Consider the following 14,042-nt stretch of genomic DNA (forward strand, 5'->3'; position numbering starts at 1 on the left):
TGAGAGGACAGTGCCGTGGGTCTCGGCCATCATAATCATCACCCCCGCTCGTAACTGTTCCTTCCGCCTCTTTGATCCATTTACCTGCGTGCCCTTTGCGAGAACAGAAGAAGGGCCTGGAATGAGAAAATGGGAAACTCGTGTAGAAAACACTAAATGCAGCTATGGGCACTGATTAAAATTTAAGATTGGATCGCTGACTTTCCTGCCACTTTGAATGGGACTGGCAAAGAAGATGGATGGAGGTTAGATGAATGGATTATAATTTCCCTGCTCTGTGGATTGCACAAATTAAACAGTGCAATCCCACAATTATTGTTTAAGAATCAGAGATAGAGTTGTTTAAAATATATTAATTATATATACTTTTTCATTAAAATATTCTTTGAAAAATTAGTACACGTATATAATGTATTTTCCATGTAGCCATCCCTCACTGCCTCCCTCAAACTCTCCCGGCCCTGCCGACACACTACACTTCCAATCCCATGCTTTCTAAAAGCAGCTCACTGAGTTCAGCTAGTGTTACACATATATGTACTAGTGTCGTGTCATCTGCTGGGGCATAAACAACTTAATATTAACCATTCCTTAATGGATTTCTCTATCCCAGCAATCTCCAACTGCAAATGCTTCTTTGGGAACCCCTTCTCACTCTATTCTGGGGTTTGCTTTCAGTTTTGAATATCATATGTATCTTTCCATTCTCCCTCCAACTCCTCCCTGTACTCCCAACATTCCCCCTTTGAACTTCAGTTAGAATTGCCCATAAATACATCGGGTGGAGCCATCTCTACCAGAAGATAGGAGAACTCGCAGTGGTTGAATCCCCAAGAAATAATTATTCTTCTCCTGCACCCCCCAGCAACTTTTGGCTTGGTCTTGTGCATGTGACCACACTGCTGTGAGTTCCTATTGTAGCAGTCATGCCATGTCCAAAGGATGGCATTTCCCAGCTCTCTTCCCCACTTCTTGGGTCGTTAGCTGGTGGACCGTTTAGAGTTTAAATAGTCACGATGGACAGCTGCAGTGTAGGCCTGCGGAAAAGGTAGTCTCCATTAAACTCTGCTGTTCCATTCCTTGTTGTTTAATAGCAATTATTTTCATCTTCGGGAGACTCCTTTGGAGCTGTTGTACTGATTGGAGTACAAAATTAACAACCTGTAAGAAGATTGGCTAGACAGTAGTAAAAGGAAAACATGTCTTCAAAAATGAAAATGTTTGGCTTGTTCCTGTAAACCCCCTCAACTGGCAACTGACCAGGCGTTGTGAGAAAGATTTAAGACAGTGTGGAAACAAATGTTACCTGCTGAGGAGAAAAGTCATTTTCCCATCAGAACACTGAGTACTGGATGCTCAGTCTATTGGGCATCTTCTCCCTCCCTCCCTCTCTCCCTCTCTCCCTCCGTCCCTCCCTGCCTCCCTCCCTCTTTCCCTTCCTCCCTCCCTCCCTCTCTCTCCCTCCCTCCCTCCCTCCCTCTCTCTCTCCCTCCCTCCCTCCTTCTCTCTCTCCCTCCCTCCGTCCCTCCCTCCCTCTCTCCCTTCCTCCCTCCCTCTTTCCCTCCGTCCCTCTTTCCCTCCCTTCCTCCCTCCCTCTCTCTCTCTCTCTCTCTCTCTTTCTCTCTCTCTGTGTGTGTGTGTATGTGTGTGTGTGTTGTTCTTTGGTGGACAGTGTGAGCTTTTGATCAGTCCTGGTGCCAGCATTTCGTTGTCTACCCTGGAAAGATCAATAGCAAGGCAGAGGCACCAGAGCCAGGTGGCACATCACAAACAAATGCCTAGAACAGACTCCAGACTGGCTGCCCATTTCCTTTGTGAGGTCGGTGAGATGGCCAAGCTCCGCCAGGCTACAGTTTTCTCTGTTGCAAAAGGAAACTATCACACCGCCCTATAGGATCATTTCTCCGAGGAATCAGTTCCCAGCCTGTTGGTTGCAACCCTTTGGGCACTGAAGGATCATTTCAAAAGGGGTCTCATGTCAGATATCCTGAATATCAGGTATTCACAACATGGTTCATAACAGTAGCAAAGTTGCTATTATAAAGGATCAGCAGAATAATCCTATGGCTGGAGATCTCCACAACATGAGAAACTGTATTAAGGGGTCTCAGCATTAGGAAGGTTAAGAGCCACTGCTCTAAGGAGTCAATGAGCTGCTTGAAAAGTGCATGTGGTTCAATATCTGGTGTGTGGACTCTCCGTACATGAGAGGTTATCATCATTTAAAAAATACACAAGAAGTCCATTCAGGAACTGTAAATTTTGGAAATAACGTCTGGATAGGAAGGGCTGCACCACCAGAATTGGAAAGAAAGAGCAGGGCAATGGCTTGTTAGAATATGCTTTGAGGATAGAGCAGCATCGTGGGTTCCTGTAGCATCCACTGGGAGCCATCATGGATCAGATATCTGGGGCTGTAATCTAAATTCGTTGGGAATTATTCGCTTACTTATCTCATCCAGCTTTAGTAAAGTGTAGTTGACAAGTAAAAATTGTACGTTTTGATATTTGTATTGCAGAGAGAAAAGATTAAACAGAGCTAATTAACATGCCTATCACCTTACAAATGGATATTTTGTGTGTGTGTGTGTGTGTGTTTGTGTATTGAAGGACTAATCTCTCAGTAAATTTTACATGCACAATGAATAGCTGTAGCTATTGTGTTGTGTAGCAGGTCTCCAGACTCTACCACCTTGCCTAACTGAAGATTTGTGTGATTTAGCCAGCATTTCTCTGTCCCTCTTTCTATTCTCTCAGCTCCTCACCCTACCCTTCTTCCTTTTATTTTCCTTAAGAATCTCAGCTGAGTGGATGTCTGTTCTTAGAGTATTGTATTGTATTGGGACATGCATCTGAGCTGTGGGATAGTTCTACTCAAAATAACTAATTTGCCTCTGATGGTCATAGGTCAGGCATGAGCACATTTTCTTAGCATCTAGGAACTAAAGACAAAGATATTGCCCATGGTCTTTGTAACACATTCTATAGTAAGAATTGGCACTGGGCACTCCACTCCCTGTTGTGTTCTGCACTACCTTTCATTGCTTCTGTCTGGATGGATTCTGAACGATTAACTAGATAACAAACACTGTGGTTCACCTCCCAGCAGTCCTAAGACTGTGGACTTGAAGCTAGCCTGGGCTACATACTGATTTCTAGACCAGCTTGGTCTAGAGTGAGATACAGCCTCAACAATCAAATAAAACCAACCCAAAAAGTAATAAAAACAAAATCAAGGAAAGAACAAAAAGAATAAGACTCTTGACCTCTTAATTCTTCTCCTTTATGAAAAATATGAAATTAAGTAGAATTAAAATCAGGTTTGTCATTGTCTATTTAAAAAATTTGTTCTTGAAACCAGAATCATTGAATATGTTTCTTCTATTTGATAGACCAGCTAAATGAGGCTCAATTTGACCCAAAGGGGAAAGAGTAGCTAAAAGCAAGAACAGCATCTATTTATATTAATTGAAATACCTTTCCTCAAATACCCCAAGTTTCGCCTGCTTCTGTTTTCCTAAGGTAAATCAGAGACTTTCTTTTTCACAAAGAAATTTAATGAATTCTAAATTCATTGTAGACACGTGGGCATAGCATGCATTTCTGCAGAAGGAGAGTGCTAAACTCAGCATCTCTCGCCCCTAGGAAGGCTCATGACTTAATTCCCCACCCCCAGCTCCCATGCTTGTCTCCCACATTCTTGTGGCTCAGTGTTTCTAAGTGATTTCTAGGATGCAGCACATGTTTCGATGCTATTACATCTTAGGCCTAGAAAACAAAGCTGCTGAACTCAGGGTCTTTATTGCATAGCTGTTTCTCCCTTCTTGCCTGGCAGTGTCTCCCAAGCCTAATGAAGGAAGGCATGGAGGGTGTTTGTGTAAATAGCAATCAAGATCTCTTGGGAAACTATAAGGAGCACTTCTCAGGATTTCTAATTCTCAAAGTAGACCTGGTTAGGCTTTTACACAGAACCATCCTGGTCCCCCCTATTTAAAGCACTGTTACTCTCTTTCAGTCCTGTCCCAGTCCTCCATTCCTAGGGAAGGACCCTTGTTATGCTGGTTCTGATGCATCCTGTGCTTGGATACAGGTCGCACAATCATCTTCACAACCCACCACCTGGATGAAGCTGAGATGCTCAGTGACCACGTGGCTGTGCTCCAGCAAGGGAAGCTCAGATGCTGTGCTCCTCCTGCCGGCCTGAAGGAGACCTATGGCCAAGGACTCACTCTGACACTTACCAAACAGGTGAGAAGTGCCGCTCTTTTATTTCACTGGGGAAGCCTTGTCCCACACATGTCACCCGAAACAAAGCAGGATGCTTGTACAACAATAAGGTCCAACTGGAGGCCTTTTGTGCAGGATGTCTCAGGAGTCCAAAGAACTCCTTTCAGGCCTGAACAGTGATGGTTCTCCTCTGTTAACCCTAGGGTTGATTTAATCTTCTAGAAAAAAAAACATAAGAGGGGCCAGAATGACCTGGTAGATACCAAGAACAGCTGTCAGGAAGCTCAATTGGCCAAGGAGTTCTTGAAATAGCTTTGACAGTGATACCCACTTCTGGAGGCTTGAATCTTGCCTGTCCGAGAAGCAGAGCAGCTAAGAGGTGGAGCAGTTATGATCAGGAAGTGAGTGATCAAACCTAAGTCATGACTGTAGATATTATTGCATATTGTCAGTCAGGAAAGGAGCAGAGACCCTGGGACTAGAATCCAGAAACTCACTTTCCAGGTCCTCATGACTGTCTTATCCTTGGTGACCATCAAAAGTCTGCCCTTGACTTCTTTGAGTGTCTTTTCTCTAGCTGAGGTGATTATATTGTTATTCATAGAAGGCCCCTTTCTCTTTGACTAGGATTCCTAGCTCCTCCTTTTGAAATACTCAGACCCGTGTTTTTGCACTACTAGTACTTGAGTCTCCATAATAATTTTTCTGGAAAGGCAAGGTTTGCTCCAATTCATCATTCTAAATGTCTCCAGGGCATTTGGAACCAGTATGGGTGCATGGGTCAAAAGCAGGCTTACCAGGTTTACCAGTGTAGATATACATTTTATAAAACAGGAAAGGGGGCTTGGGGATGGCTCAGCTGGTAAAGTACCTTACAAACATGAGGCGTTGACTTAGAAGCCCAGAGAACACATAAAGATGCCAGGTTTGATGATATACACCTGCCATCCCAGTGCTAAGAGGCCAAGACAAATACCTGGTACTTACTGACCAGCCAGGCTAGCCTAATTAATGCGCTCCAGGTTCAGTAAGAGACCCTGCCTTAAAGGAGGTAGACAGTTTTCCCGAGGACGACCTTCAAGTTGTCCTCTGTCTTCAACATTGGTGCACATGTCCCTGTGTGCACACACACATACATTAACCAAGAAGAGAAAATGTGTAACACATCATTGAAAGGCCCCCTCCTGCTTAAATGCAGCAATCTGTCCTTGTTTTGAAATAGAAGTCTGAAATAACACATATACGAATATATTATTCGAGAGCTCAGTATTTGGCTTGATCTTCCTTGCTGCCTTCTTACCCATTTCTCTTTCTGGTAGCCCTCTGTCCTAGAGACCCAGGAACCCAAGGATGTAGCTCGTGTTACATCCTTGATACAGGTCTATATTCCGCAAGCATTCCTCAAAGATAGCAGTGGAGGTGAGCTGACCTACACCATCCCCAAGGATGCAGACAAGTCCTGCTTCAAGGGGCTTTGCCAGGCCCTGGATCAGAACTTACAGCACCTACACCTGACAGGGTATGGCATCTCAGACACCACCTTGGAAGAGGTACGTGCTGATGTGGTTTCTATTTCCATGGCTAGTTCCATACTTAAAGAGAGATGGATGAATGGGGAAGCAATGGAGACTATTGTGTGTATTTATTTATTATTTATTTTCAAGCCCTGACTGTATCAATTACTTTTCCCTGTTACTGTGATCAAATATCCAAGACAAAAGCAACTTCAGGAAGATATGGTTTATTTTGATTTACAGTACCAGGATATGTAGTCTATCATGTTGGCAGGAGTGCCAGGCAGCTGGTCACACTGCATCCACAGTCAGGACACACAGAGTGGTGAAATGTTTGTCCTCAGCAAGCTTACTCCTTTTTATTCAGCCAGGATCCACATCCAAGGAACAGAGAAACTCATTTCAGGACGGGTCTCCCCATTCAGTAAACTAATGAGATAGTCCCCCATAACCATCCCTAGAGGCTTATCTTCCTAGTGATTGCAGATCTCATCTTGCTGACACCTAAGATCAATCACTACAGTCATGTATAGTCAAAGTCCAAACCCGAATTTAACACATTCCACTGCTGGCTACTATTTAACCAAATAGTATTCCTATACTTGAGTCCTGAGATGTATTTGAACTGGAATCTGTAGATGACTAGTAAGTTCTCAGTAGTGGGGGAGCCTGCCTCCTCTGTGGACCTCTGCTTGGGAGCTGTGTTTATGCAGTGGGCAAATAGACAAGCGTCAGATATTCTACCACCTACGTGGTACTGAACACAGGTCTTCTCCCTGTCCCAAGCTCCCTCTTTCCTCTGACACCTGGCACTGTCAGCTTTTGGAACTGAGCTGAGAACATCCATTACTCAATGCCATCCCATCATAGTGGCCAGCCAAGAGTTTGCTTATATTTCCTTTGAAGGAAAATTCTGAGCTGCAAAACCCAATTGGAAGAAATCTTTGTGTGAGTTCCTGATATTACACCTACATGTGACCCACATGTAAATTTTAATTTTTTCTTGATCTTAGCTATTGAAAGGGCTTCAGACTAAAACTCAAAAGAAAGACAGGAAATTAAAGTTAAAATAAGCCTCTAGTTTAGTTTACTGGTTTCAGAAATAATACTCGTGACCAATCATTTTTGTCGTTGTTGTTGTTAGTAGGCATTATCCATCTGAACCACATATTAGAAACTTTGGATAACTATGGGAATTAAAATGGTTAATTTTTAAAGTTAGGGTGAAACTTAGAATGAATTTCGGACTAAAAGTCGCAAAGCTGGGCTTGTGGTCCTGAAGGCAAGGCAACCCTTGAGAAATTTAGGTGCACTACTGCCCTTTCTCAGCAGTAGTGATGCTTGTCCCTGTTCTGGTACCTATAGTAAACTATGGCTATTAGACACAGTCCAGCAAATGAACACATTGTGGGGGCGGATGGGGGAGGGAGGGACAGGAGGGAGAAATTATACCTGCCTGATTTTTATTATAGTATCTTATAAATAATTGTTCTCCTTTGCTTTTATTATTAGTTGTTGCAATTAATCTCTTACTGTGCCTAATTCTCGAATCAGACTTCACTTTAGGCATGCATTAGGGAGCAGAAGTACAATTACAGGTTCTGTATCTGTGGGTTTAAGTAATTACAGGTTGCAAGTGTTCAGAAATAGTGCCGCGTGTATTGAACATATGAAGACTTTACAATCATCATTCCTCTGGAAATGAACAATTATTTGTCTATAATATTTGCCTTATTCAGATATGATACATAGTCAAGAGATGAGATGTATGACGTAGAATGTCAGTGGGCTGGGTATAAATACCATACCATTTTATATAAAGAACTTGGGCAATTCTGAATTTTAGTCTCCAGGTATACTCACCCTCCATGAATACTTAGTGATAGCTATTTGTCTGTAGAATTCAGGTACAGTTTTTGGTCTTGGAATGCATACTCAATGGGCAAGGGAGGGCCATCAAAGCCTCTAACTGATAACAGCCATCACATATTTTGTTGGAAGTCAATATTCATAGGTGAGAGTAAAACAAGAAGATTCACAGTCTTGCAAGGTCCTTACTTTGATATTTGGAATGCCTTGTGCTCCCTTAAAGATGGTATCATTCCCATTTCTAAGTGAGGAATCTCAGCCTTGATAGGCTGCTTTCCTTACTCCAAGTCACACAATTCATAAAGGGTGGATCTGCATGTGGACAGAAGATTTCTGGGAATGAGTTATATAGTCTTTGGTCTGGGCACTGCTCTTTATTGTATTGTCCAACATGGCTAGAGAATACCTGTTCCCACTATCTCCACCCTGTCCTTTTTGATAGAGTAAGTAGAGCATGAAGAAGCAATTAAAAAAAAATACCGGCCTAGTATGTGTTCGCGGTGTCTATGAGCTGCTCTCTGAGGTCAGTGATTACCATCGCCGTGAGCCTATGTCTTGCTGGTTGCTTCTTGCTGTTGTCCCAGAAGCCTTGACATGAGTTCAACCTGGGAAGAAAGCTTTCAAGTTCTGACTCTGCATCAACATACAATGCTTTCCCCTGGTTCCCTCACTGAACACTGACTTTTCTTCATGATGCCCACCGTGATAAGTTCTGTGCTTTTTCTGTGACTTGCCCAAGGACTGGGAGCTCTGGGAGTGTTATGCTTCCCTGCCACAATACAAGCCAGCAGCCTAGAAAGTAGGCTGTGCTGTGAGTGCTTGCCTAATTGGTATTAACCAAATGACTCGGGTTAATTTTCAGAAGAACAAGGACAAGAAAAAGTCTGCACACATCCAATACAAACATGGTGCCCTTTCTGGGCATTTGCAACCCATAATTATTTGAACCCACAGAAACAGAAACTTTAGTTGTTTATATACTTCAGAAGATATGCCTACCTTTTGAGATGAGTTACAGTAGAGAAAGCACCAATTTTACCCCAGACAATTCTGTTTGTAGATATTTCATGTTAAATATATGTGACTGTACACAAGTGCATATATGTGAAACACATACGTGCATGAACCCTCAATGTTCAGAGAGTATGTCATATCCTCTAGAACAGGCATTAAAAGCAATTGCAAACTACCATGGGGAGGCTGGGAACTAAACCTGGGTCCTCTACAAGAGCTGTAAGTGCTCTTACCCATAGACCCATTGCTTCAACCCTTATGCAGACACTTCTAAGTCCAGATATTTATTCCTCTGAGCTCCTGGACCTTGGGTCAATCACTCAGTCTTGGTAAGCCTAAGTGTTTTTTGATTGTTTAAAATGGAAAACTGAAAGCCACACTGGGATTCCATCACAGCCTAATGTTATCATTCAGACAACAAAAGATGAAGGGGATGTGGGGAAGGAAACATTTTTATATGGCTGATAAGAAAGTAGATTGCTGTGACCACTGTAGAAATTAGTGTGGAGATTTACCAGTATAACTACCATGTACTTCATCTGTACAGCTCCTGAGTATATGCCAGAAGGACTCCAAGTCAGCCTACCAGAACGATCCTCAACAGCCAAATTAAGGAAGTTGTCTAGGTGATGAATGGTTTAAAAGATCTGGCGTATGTTCATTCTGTAGGTTTTTTTTTTTTTTTCGGATAGTGAAGTTATGTCATTTGTAGGGAAATGGGTGCAGCAAGAGCTCATCATGCTAAGTGAAACAAGTTATACCAAGCAAAAACACTACGTGCTTTCTCTCATACTCAGAATCTAGACTTCAGAAATAGATCTGTAAGGAGAAGGGTGATTGTTTGAGAGAAGGGACACCAAGCAAGGGAGGGTAAGAGAGGGTCATGCAGGATGAATCAAAGTATGGAAATAGATTTGAATGACAGTATTGTAATTGAATATATGCTAATAAAGACTAAATCTTTATTAGTGTTTATACATATACACATATACAAGAAACAGAACAGCTTCACTGATATTCTAAGTATGAAAAGTGATGACTTGGACAAACTAGTCAAAATGGTAATGCTTCCTATCATCTGTGGGGAGCTGTCACCTCCTTGGAGTGACAGTAGAATTAAATCATAGCCATGCTCAAAAGTTCACTTGATCTTCAGGGACTTTTGATAGATTAACTGTCTTCCCTGTGCTAGAGGAGAAGCCCAGGGCATGTCTGAGCCTTTTCCTCCTATTGTGGCAGTTGGGATTGGTCAGCTGTCCTCCCTGAATGCAGATTTATGGGACTGTGGCTCATTGAACTGCATACTGAAATGTAACTAAGAAACCAGCTGTTACCGCTTCTGAAGCTTGGAAAACACGTCCAAATACCGGATAAGAAGGCTAATGTTTGACTAGCTGGGACCTTGAGCCAGCACATGTCCGTTTTCCTATAGAAACAAAGTGCTGTCACCTCCAACAGTTGCTTCATATCCTGGGTCTTTTGGGTGGAAGGAGGGGCTGTTCTTAGTTTCTGTCTGTGTTACTGCGAGGTTTGCATTCTGCCTTGTCTAGTTCTGAGAAACTGAACTTGTTCATAAGCTCAGTAGGTGCTCATTCTAGGGCAGGAGACATTGTGCATGTTGGGGACAAATCAGTGTTTTGGATGAAGAACACATATTGAAAGAACAAATTTGTCTTGTACTTAGATACTCATCTACTCTACTCTTACACCTGTATGTCAGAAAGAGTGCGCGTCCCTTTCATGTAATTAGCATTTATTTGATCAAAAAAAAAAGGAGAGACTTCAAGAATCTTTGTTAATATTTATCAGTAAGAAGAGTGAACCCTTGGGGAATGCTTGCCTTTGATGTTTTGTGAGTTTAAGCACAGTTTAAGAACAGTGAGGCGAGGCTTCATCTTCCAGGTGGATGCTTGGCTTTGAGACGCTTGGTTAACGACTGTGGTTTATGCAATCTATCAATGCTATTGCAAGAAGAGGCCCCGAGAAAGGTTGATAGATATAATTTTCACTGAGAGGCATGTTTATTAATAAGATAATTCTATGCTCTCCTTGGTACATATACTCCTCCTTCCCTCTTTGCTGTCAGACTCTCAGGTCTGGCTAGGCTTGCAGCCACAGGAAATTAAGTGGAGAGTCTGCAGAGACTACGAGCGCCAGCCCCGCTGGCTGCGTGCTTGCTTTGCTTTTGTTGTTCATGTAAGCAGAATTTTTTTCTGAGCCATTTTCTCTTATAAGTATTTTAGGGAGAAGTAAGATAAATAGAAAAATCCACCATGGCTGGCTACAGAATGCTGCCGTCTGTTGAAGCCGGTGAGGACATAAATATTGGTCAGTTTTATATTATTATGTCATCATTGTTGTTGTTGGTATATTTGGGGCTCGATGTTTCTGGAAGATTTTACCCAGAAGTCAGAACTGAGTTCTGTGTTTTCTTGTCCCACCTCTAAGGTGAACCTGATGCCCATGGGGGAATGCATTCTGTACAGAGTCTGGCGGGGGTATCTTTGATGCTGTTTGTTCTGACGAGGAATGATGGGAAGGGTTGAGGGGGAAGGCTCCAGGTGCCAGCCTGGGACTTAGAGCAGTTGAACAAGAGGCCCGCTTCATCATCACTCACTCCTGGTCTCACGGGGAACAATAGCCCCAGGCACAACCCTTCGTGAGAAACTGGAAACTGTGCAAAGAGTCATAATGTGAAATTCAGTGGGAAGAAGACTCCGTGCATAGTGTATCATTTCAGGATTATACCATTCCCCTCCCCCACTTTTATTTAAAATAATTTTTTTCCTCATGCCATGCCTCATGATTATGGTTACCCTTCCCTCTACTCCTCCCAATTCCAGATCCACCTCCTTTCTGTCTCTTATTAGAACACAAACAGATGTTGAAAGGACAGTAATGAAATAAAATATAGTAAGATCAAACAAAAACTCACACACCAGACTAGGACAAGGCAAACAGAAATAAAGAGCCCAAGAAAAGGCAGGTATACATGTAGAGACCTTTCTATTTGCCTCTCAGGAGTACCATAAGAGCACTAAACTGGGGGCCATAATATATATGGAAAAAGACCTATAAAGTAAAATGAGAGAGAAAAATACATAAATAAAATAAAATATAAGATAAAATTTTTAAAAAGGAAAAGAAAAGCCCTGCGATAACAGTGTAAGACAGACAGCCTCCAAGGATGTGGTTGAGTTCATTTCTTTGTTGGCCATCTACCACGGGCTTGCCGCCTACACTAAAGACTAGTTTGTTTTCCCAGTGATACTTGGAGATATCTGAATTTTTATGTGCAAGTAGTTTCCAATTAGAGATAGCTTCTGGGCCAGCAGTGAGGGCAAGCATATAATTTCCCTTTCATCTCTAGAACCCCGTCTGGTGCAGAACCATGCAGGCCATGCTGCTTCAGTCTCTTGTGTTCAGGCGTGAGTGGATCAGCTTCTCTGATAATGGCTAAGAAAAGCACTGATCTATGAGTATAACCGAATGTCACTAGGAGTCATTTTGTTGCTACATATTATTTTTTAAACAGCAGTATTTGATTTTATCCTAGGTCCCTGGGCCATCCAGTCTCATGCATTTGGTCACCCAAGCAGTGTCTGGTATGGTTTCCAAGTGGTGGTGTGGGCCTGAAGTCAAGGTGGGGATTTGTTGCTTACTCGTATAAGCATTCCAGCAGCATATTTTATAGTCAGGATACCATTGTAAATCAAAGAGTTTGTGGCAGAGATGGTGTTTATATTTCTGCTTTGGTAGCATGCAGAGTAGCCTCCTGTACCAAGAATACTAGCCTATAGGGGTCAAGGGTCAACTTCTCCATGTTTGATTTATATCACTTTCATGCTTTTTAAAGACAGGGTTTCTCTGTGTAACAGCCCTGGTTGTTGTTCTGGAATTTGCTGTGTGAACCAGGCTGGCTTCGAACTCACAGAAATCCACCGGCCTCTGCTTCCCTAGTGCTGGGGTTAAAGGCATACACCACCATGCCTGGTTCATCTATGTATATTTTTAGGAAGCTTTCTTTGTAGAAGGTTTCAATACTACCTCTCAAAACTCAATTTTAGCTATCTCTCTCCATATTCCCTCTCTAGTCTCCTTTTCTATCCCCTCTACACTTGGTACTTCTGTTCCAGTCCCCCAATCACATGCCATCCATCCATCCATCCATCCATCCATCCATCCATCCATCCATCCATCCATAAGCATTTTATTTACCTTTTCATAGGGAGCTCTATCTACCCCATTCCCCAAATCTCTTACTCTGTACTTAACTTCTGTGGTTCTATAGATTATAGGTTCCTTATCATTGACTTAACAGCTAATATCCTCTTATAAGTGAGTGCATATTCTATTTGTCTTTCTGAGTTATTTCACTTGGGACAATATATTTTTTTCTAGTTCTACGCATTTACCTGTGAAGTTCTTTTAATTCTGCTAAGTAATTATCTAGTGTGTAAATGTATCCTGTTTTCTTTATCTATTGCTGTATTGAGTGACATCTTGTTTGTTTCCAATTTCTGACTGTTATAAATAGAGAAGCAGCGGACATGCTTTTGTAAATGTCTCTATAGTAGGATGAAGTATCCTTTGGGTCTATTCCCAAGAGAGGTATAGTGGTATGTTGAGGCAGGTCGATTCCCATCCTCCTGAGGAGCCCCACACTGGCTTCCATAGTGATCACACATGTTTTCAGTCCCCAAGCAATGGGTGAGTGTTCCTCGTACTTCACATCCTCGAGTGTATGGGCTGATGTTTGTTTTATTGATCATAGTCTCTATGACTGTTGGTAAGATGAAATATGAAAGGAGTTTTGATTTGTATTTCCATAATGGCTAAGGTTATTGAACATTTCTTAGTGTTTCTCATCCATTTGAGTTTCCTCTTTTGGAAATTCTCTATTTAGATATGTACTCATTTTTAAGATTGGATTATTTGTTTTCTTTATATCCAGTTTATTTTAGTTCTTTATATATTTTGGATATTAGTCCTCTATAAAATATATAATTGGTAAAAATATTTTCCCATTCTGTTGATTATCTCTTGTCCCAGTAATGGTGTCCTTTGCCTTATAGAAGCTTTGTAGTTTCATGAGGTCCCTTTTATTAACTGCTGATCTTAGTGCCTATGCCAATAGTATTCTGTTCTGAAAGCCTTTTCCTGTGCAATAAGTTCAAGGCTATTCCCTACTTTCTCTTCTACCAGGTTCAGTATTGAGGTTTTTGATCCATTTGGAGTTTTTTTTTTTTGTAGGGTGATAAGTATAGATGGATCCCTTTGGATTCTTTAACATGTAGCTGTCCAGTTTGACCAGCACCATTTGCTGAAGATACTGTCTTACTTTTTCCATTTTGTATTTCTGACTTTTTTATAAGAAAAAAATCAGGAATTTATAGGCATGTGGATTTATGTCTGGGT

At 41.9% G+C, this 14,042-nt stretch overlaps 1 protein-coding gene across 1 annotated transcript in view; it reads left to right on the forward strand.

Moving 5' to 3' along the window:
- Nucleotides 1–14,042, forward strand: part of Abca13 (ATP binding cassette subfamily A member 13) — a 395,665-nt gene that overhangs the window by 193,983 nt on the left and 187,640 nt on the right. The window contains 2 exon segments of the mRNA XM_038325545.1: nucleotides 4,091–4,248; nucleotides 5,547–5,777. Coding sequence (XP_038181473.1) covers nucleotides 4,091–4,248; nucleotides 5,547–5,777 — 389 coding nt within the window.

Source organism: Arvicola amphibius, chromosome 1 (assembly GCF_903992535.2).
Source record: "Arvicola amphibius chromosome 1, mArvAmp1.2, whole genome shotgun sequence".
Classification (NCBI taxonomy): domain Eukaryota; kingdom Metazoa; phylum Chordata; class Mammalia; order Rodentia; family Cricetidae; genus Arvicola; species Arvicola amphibius.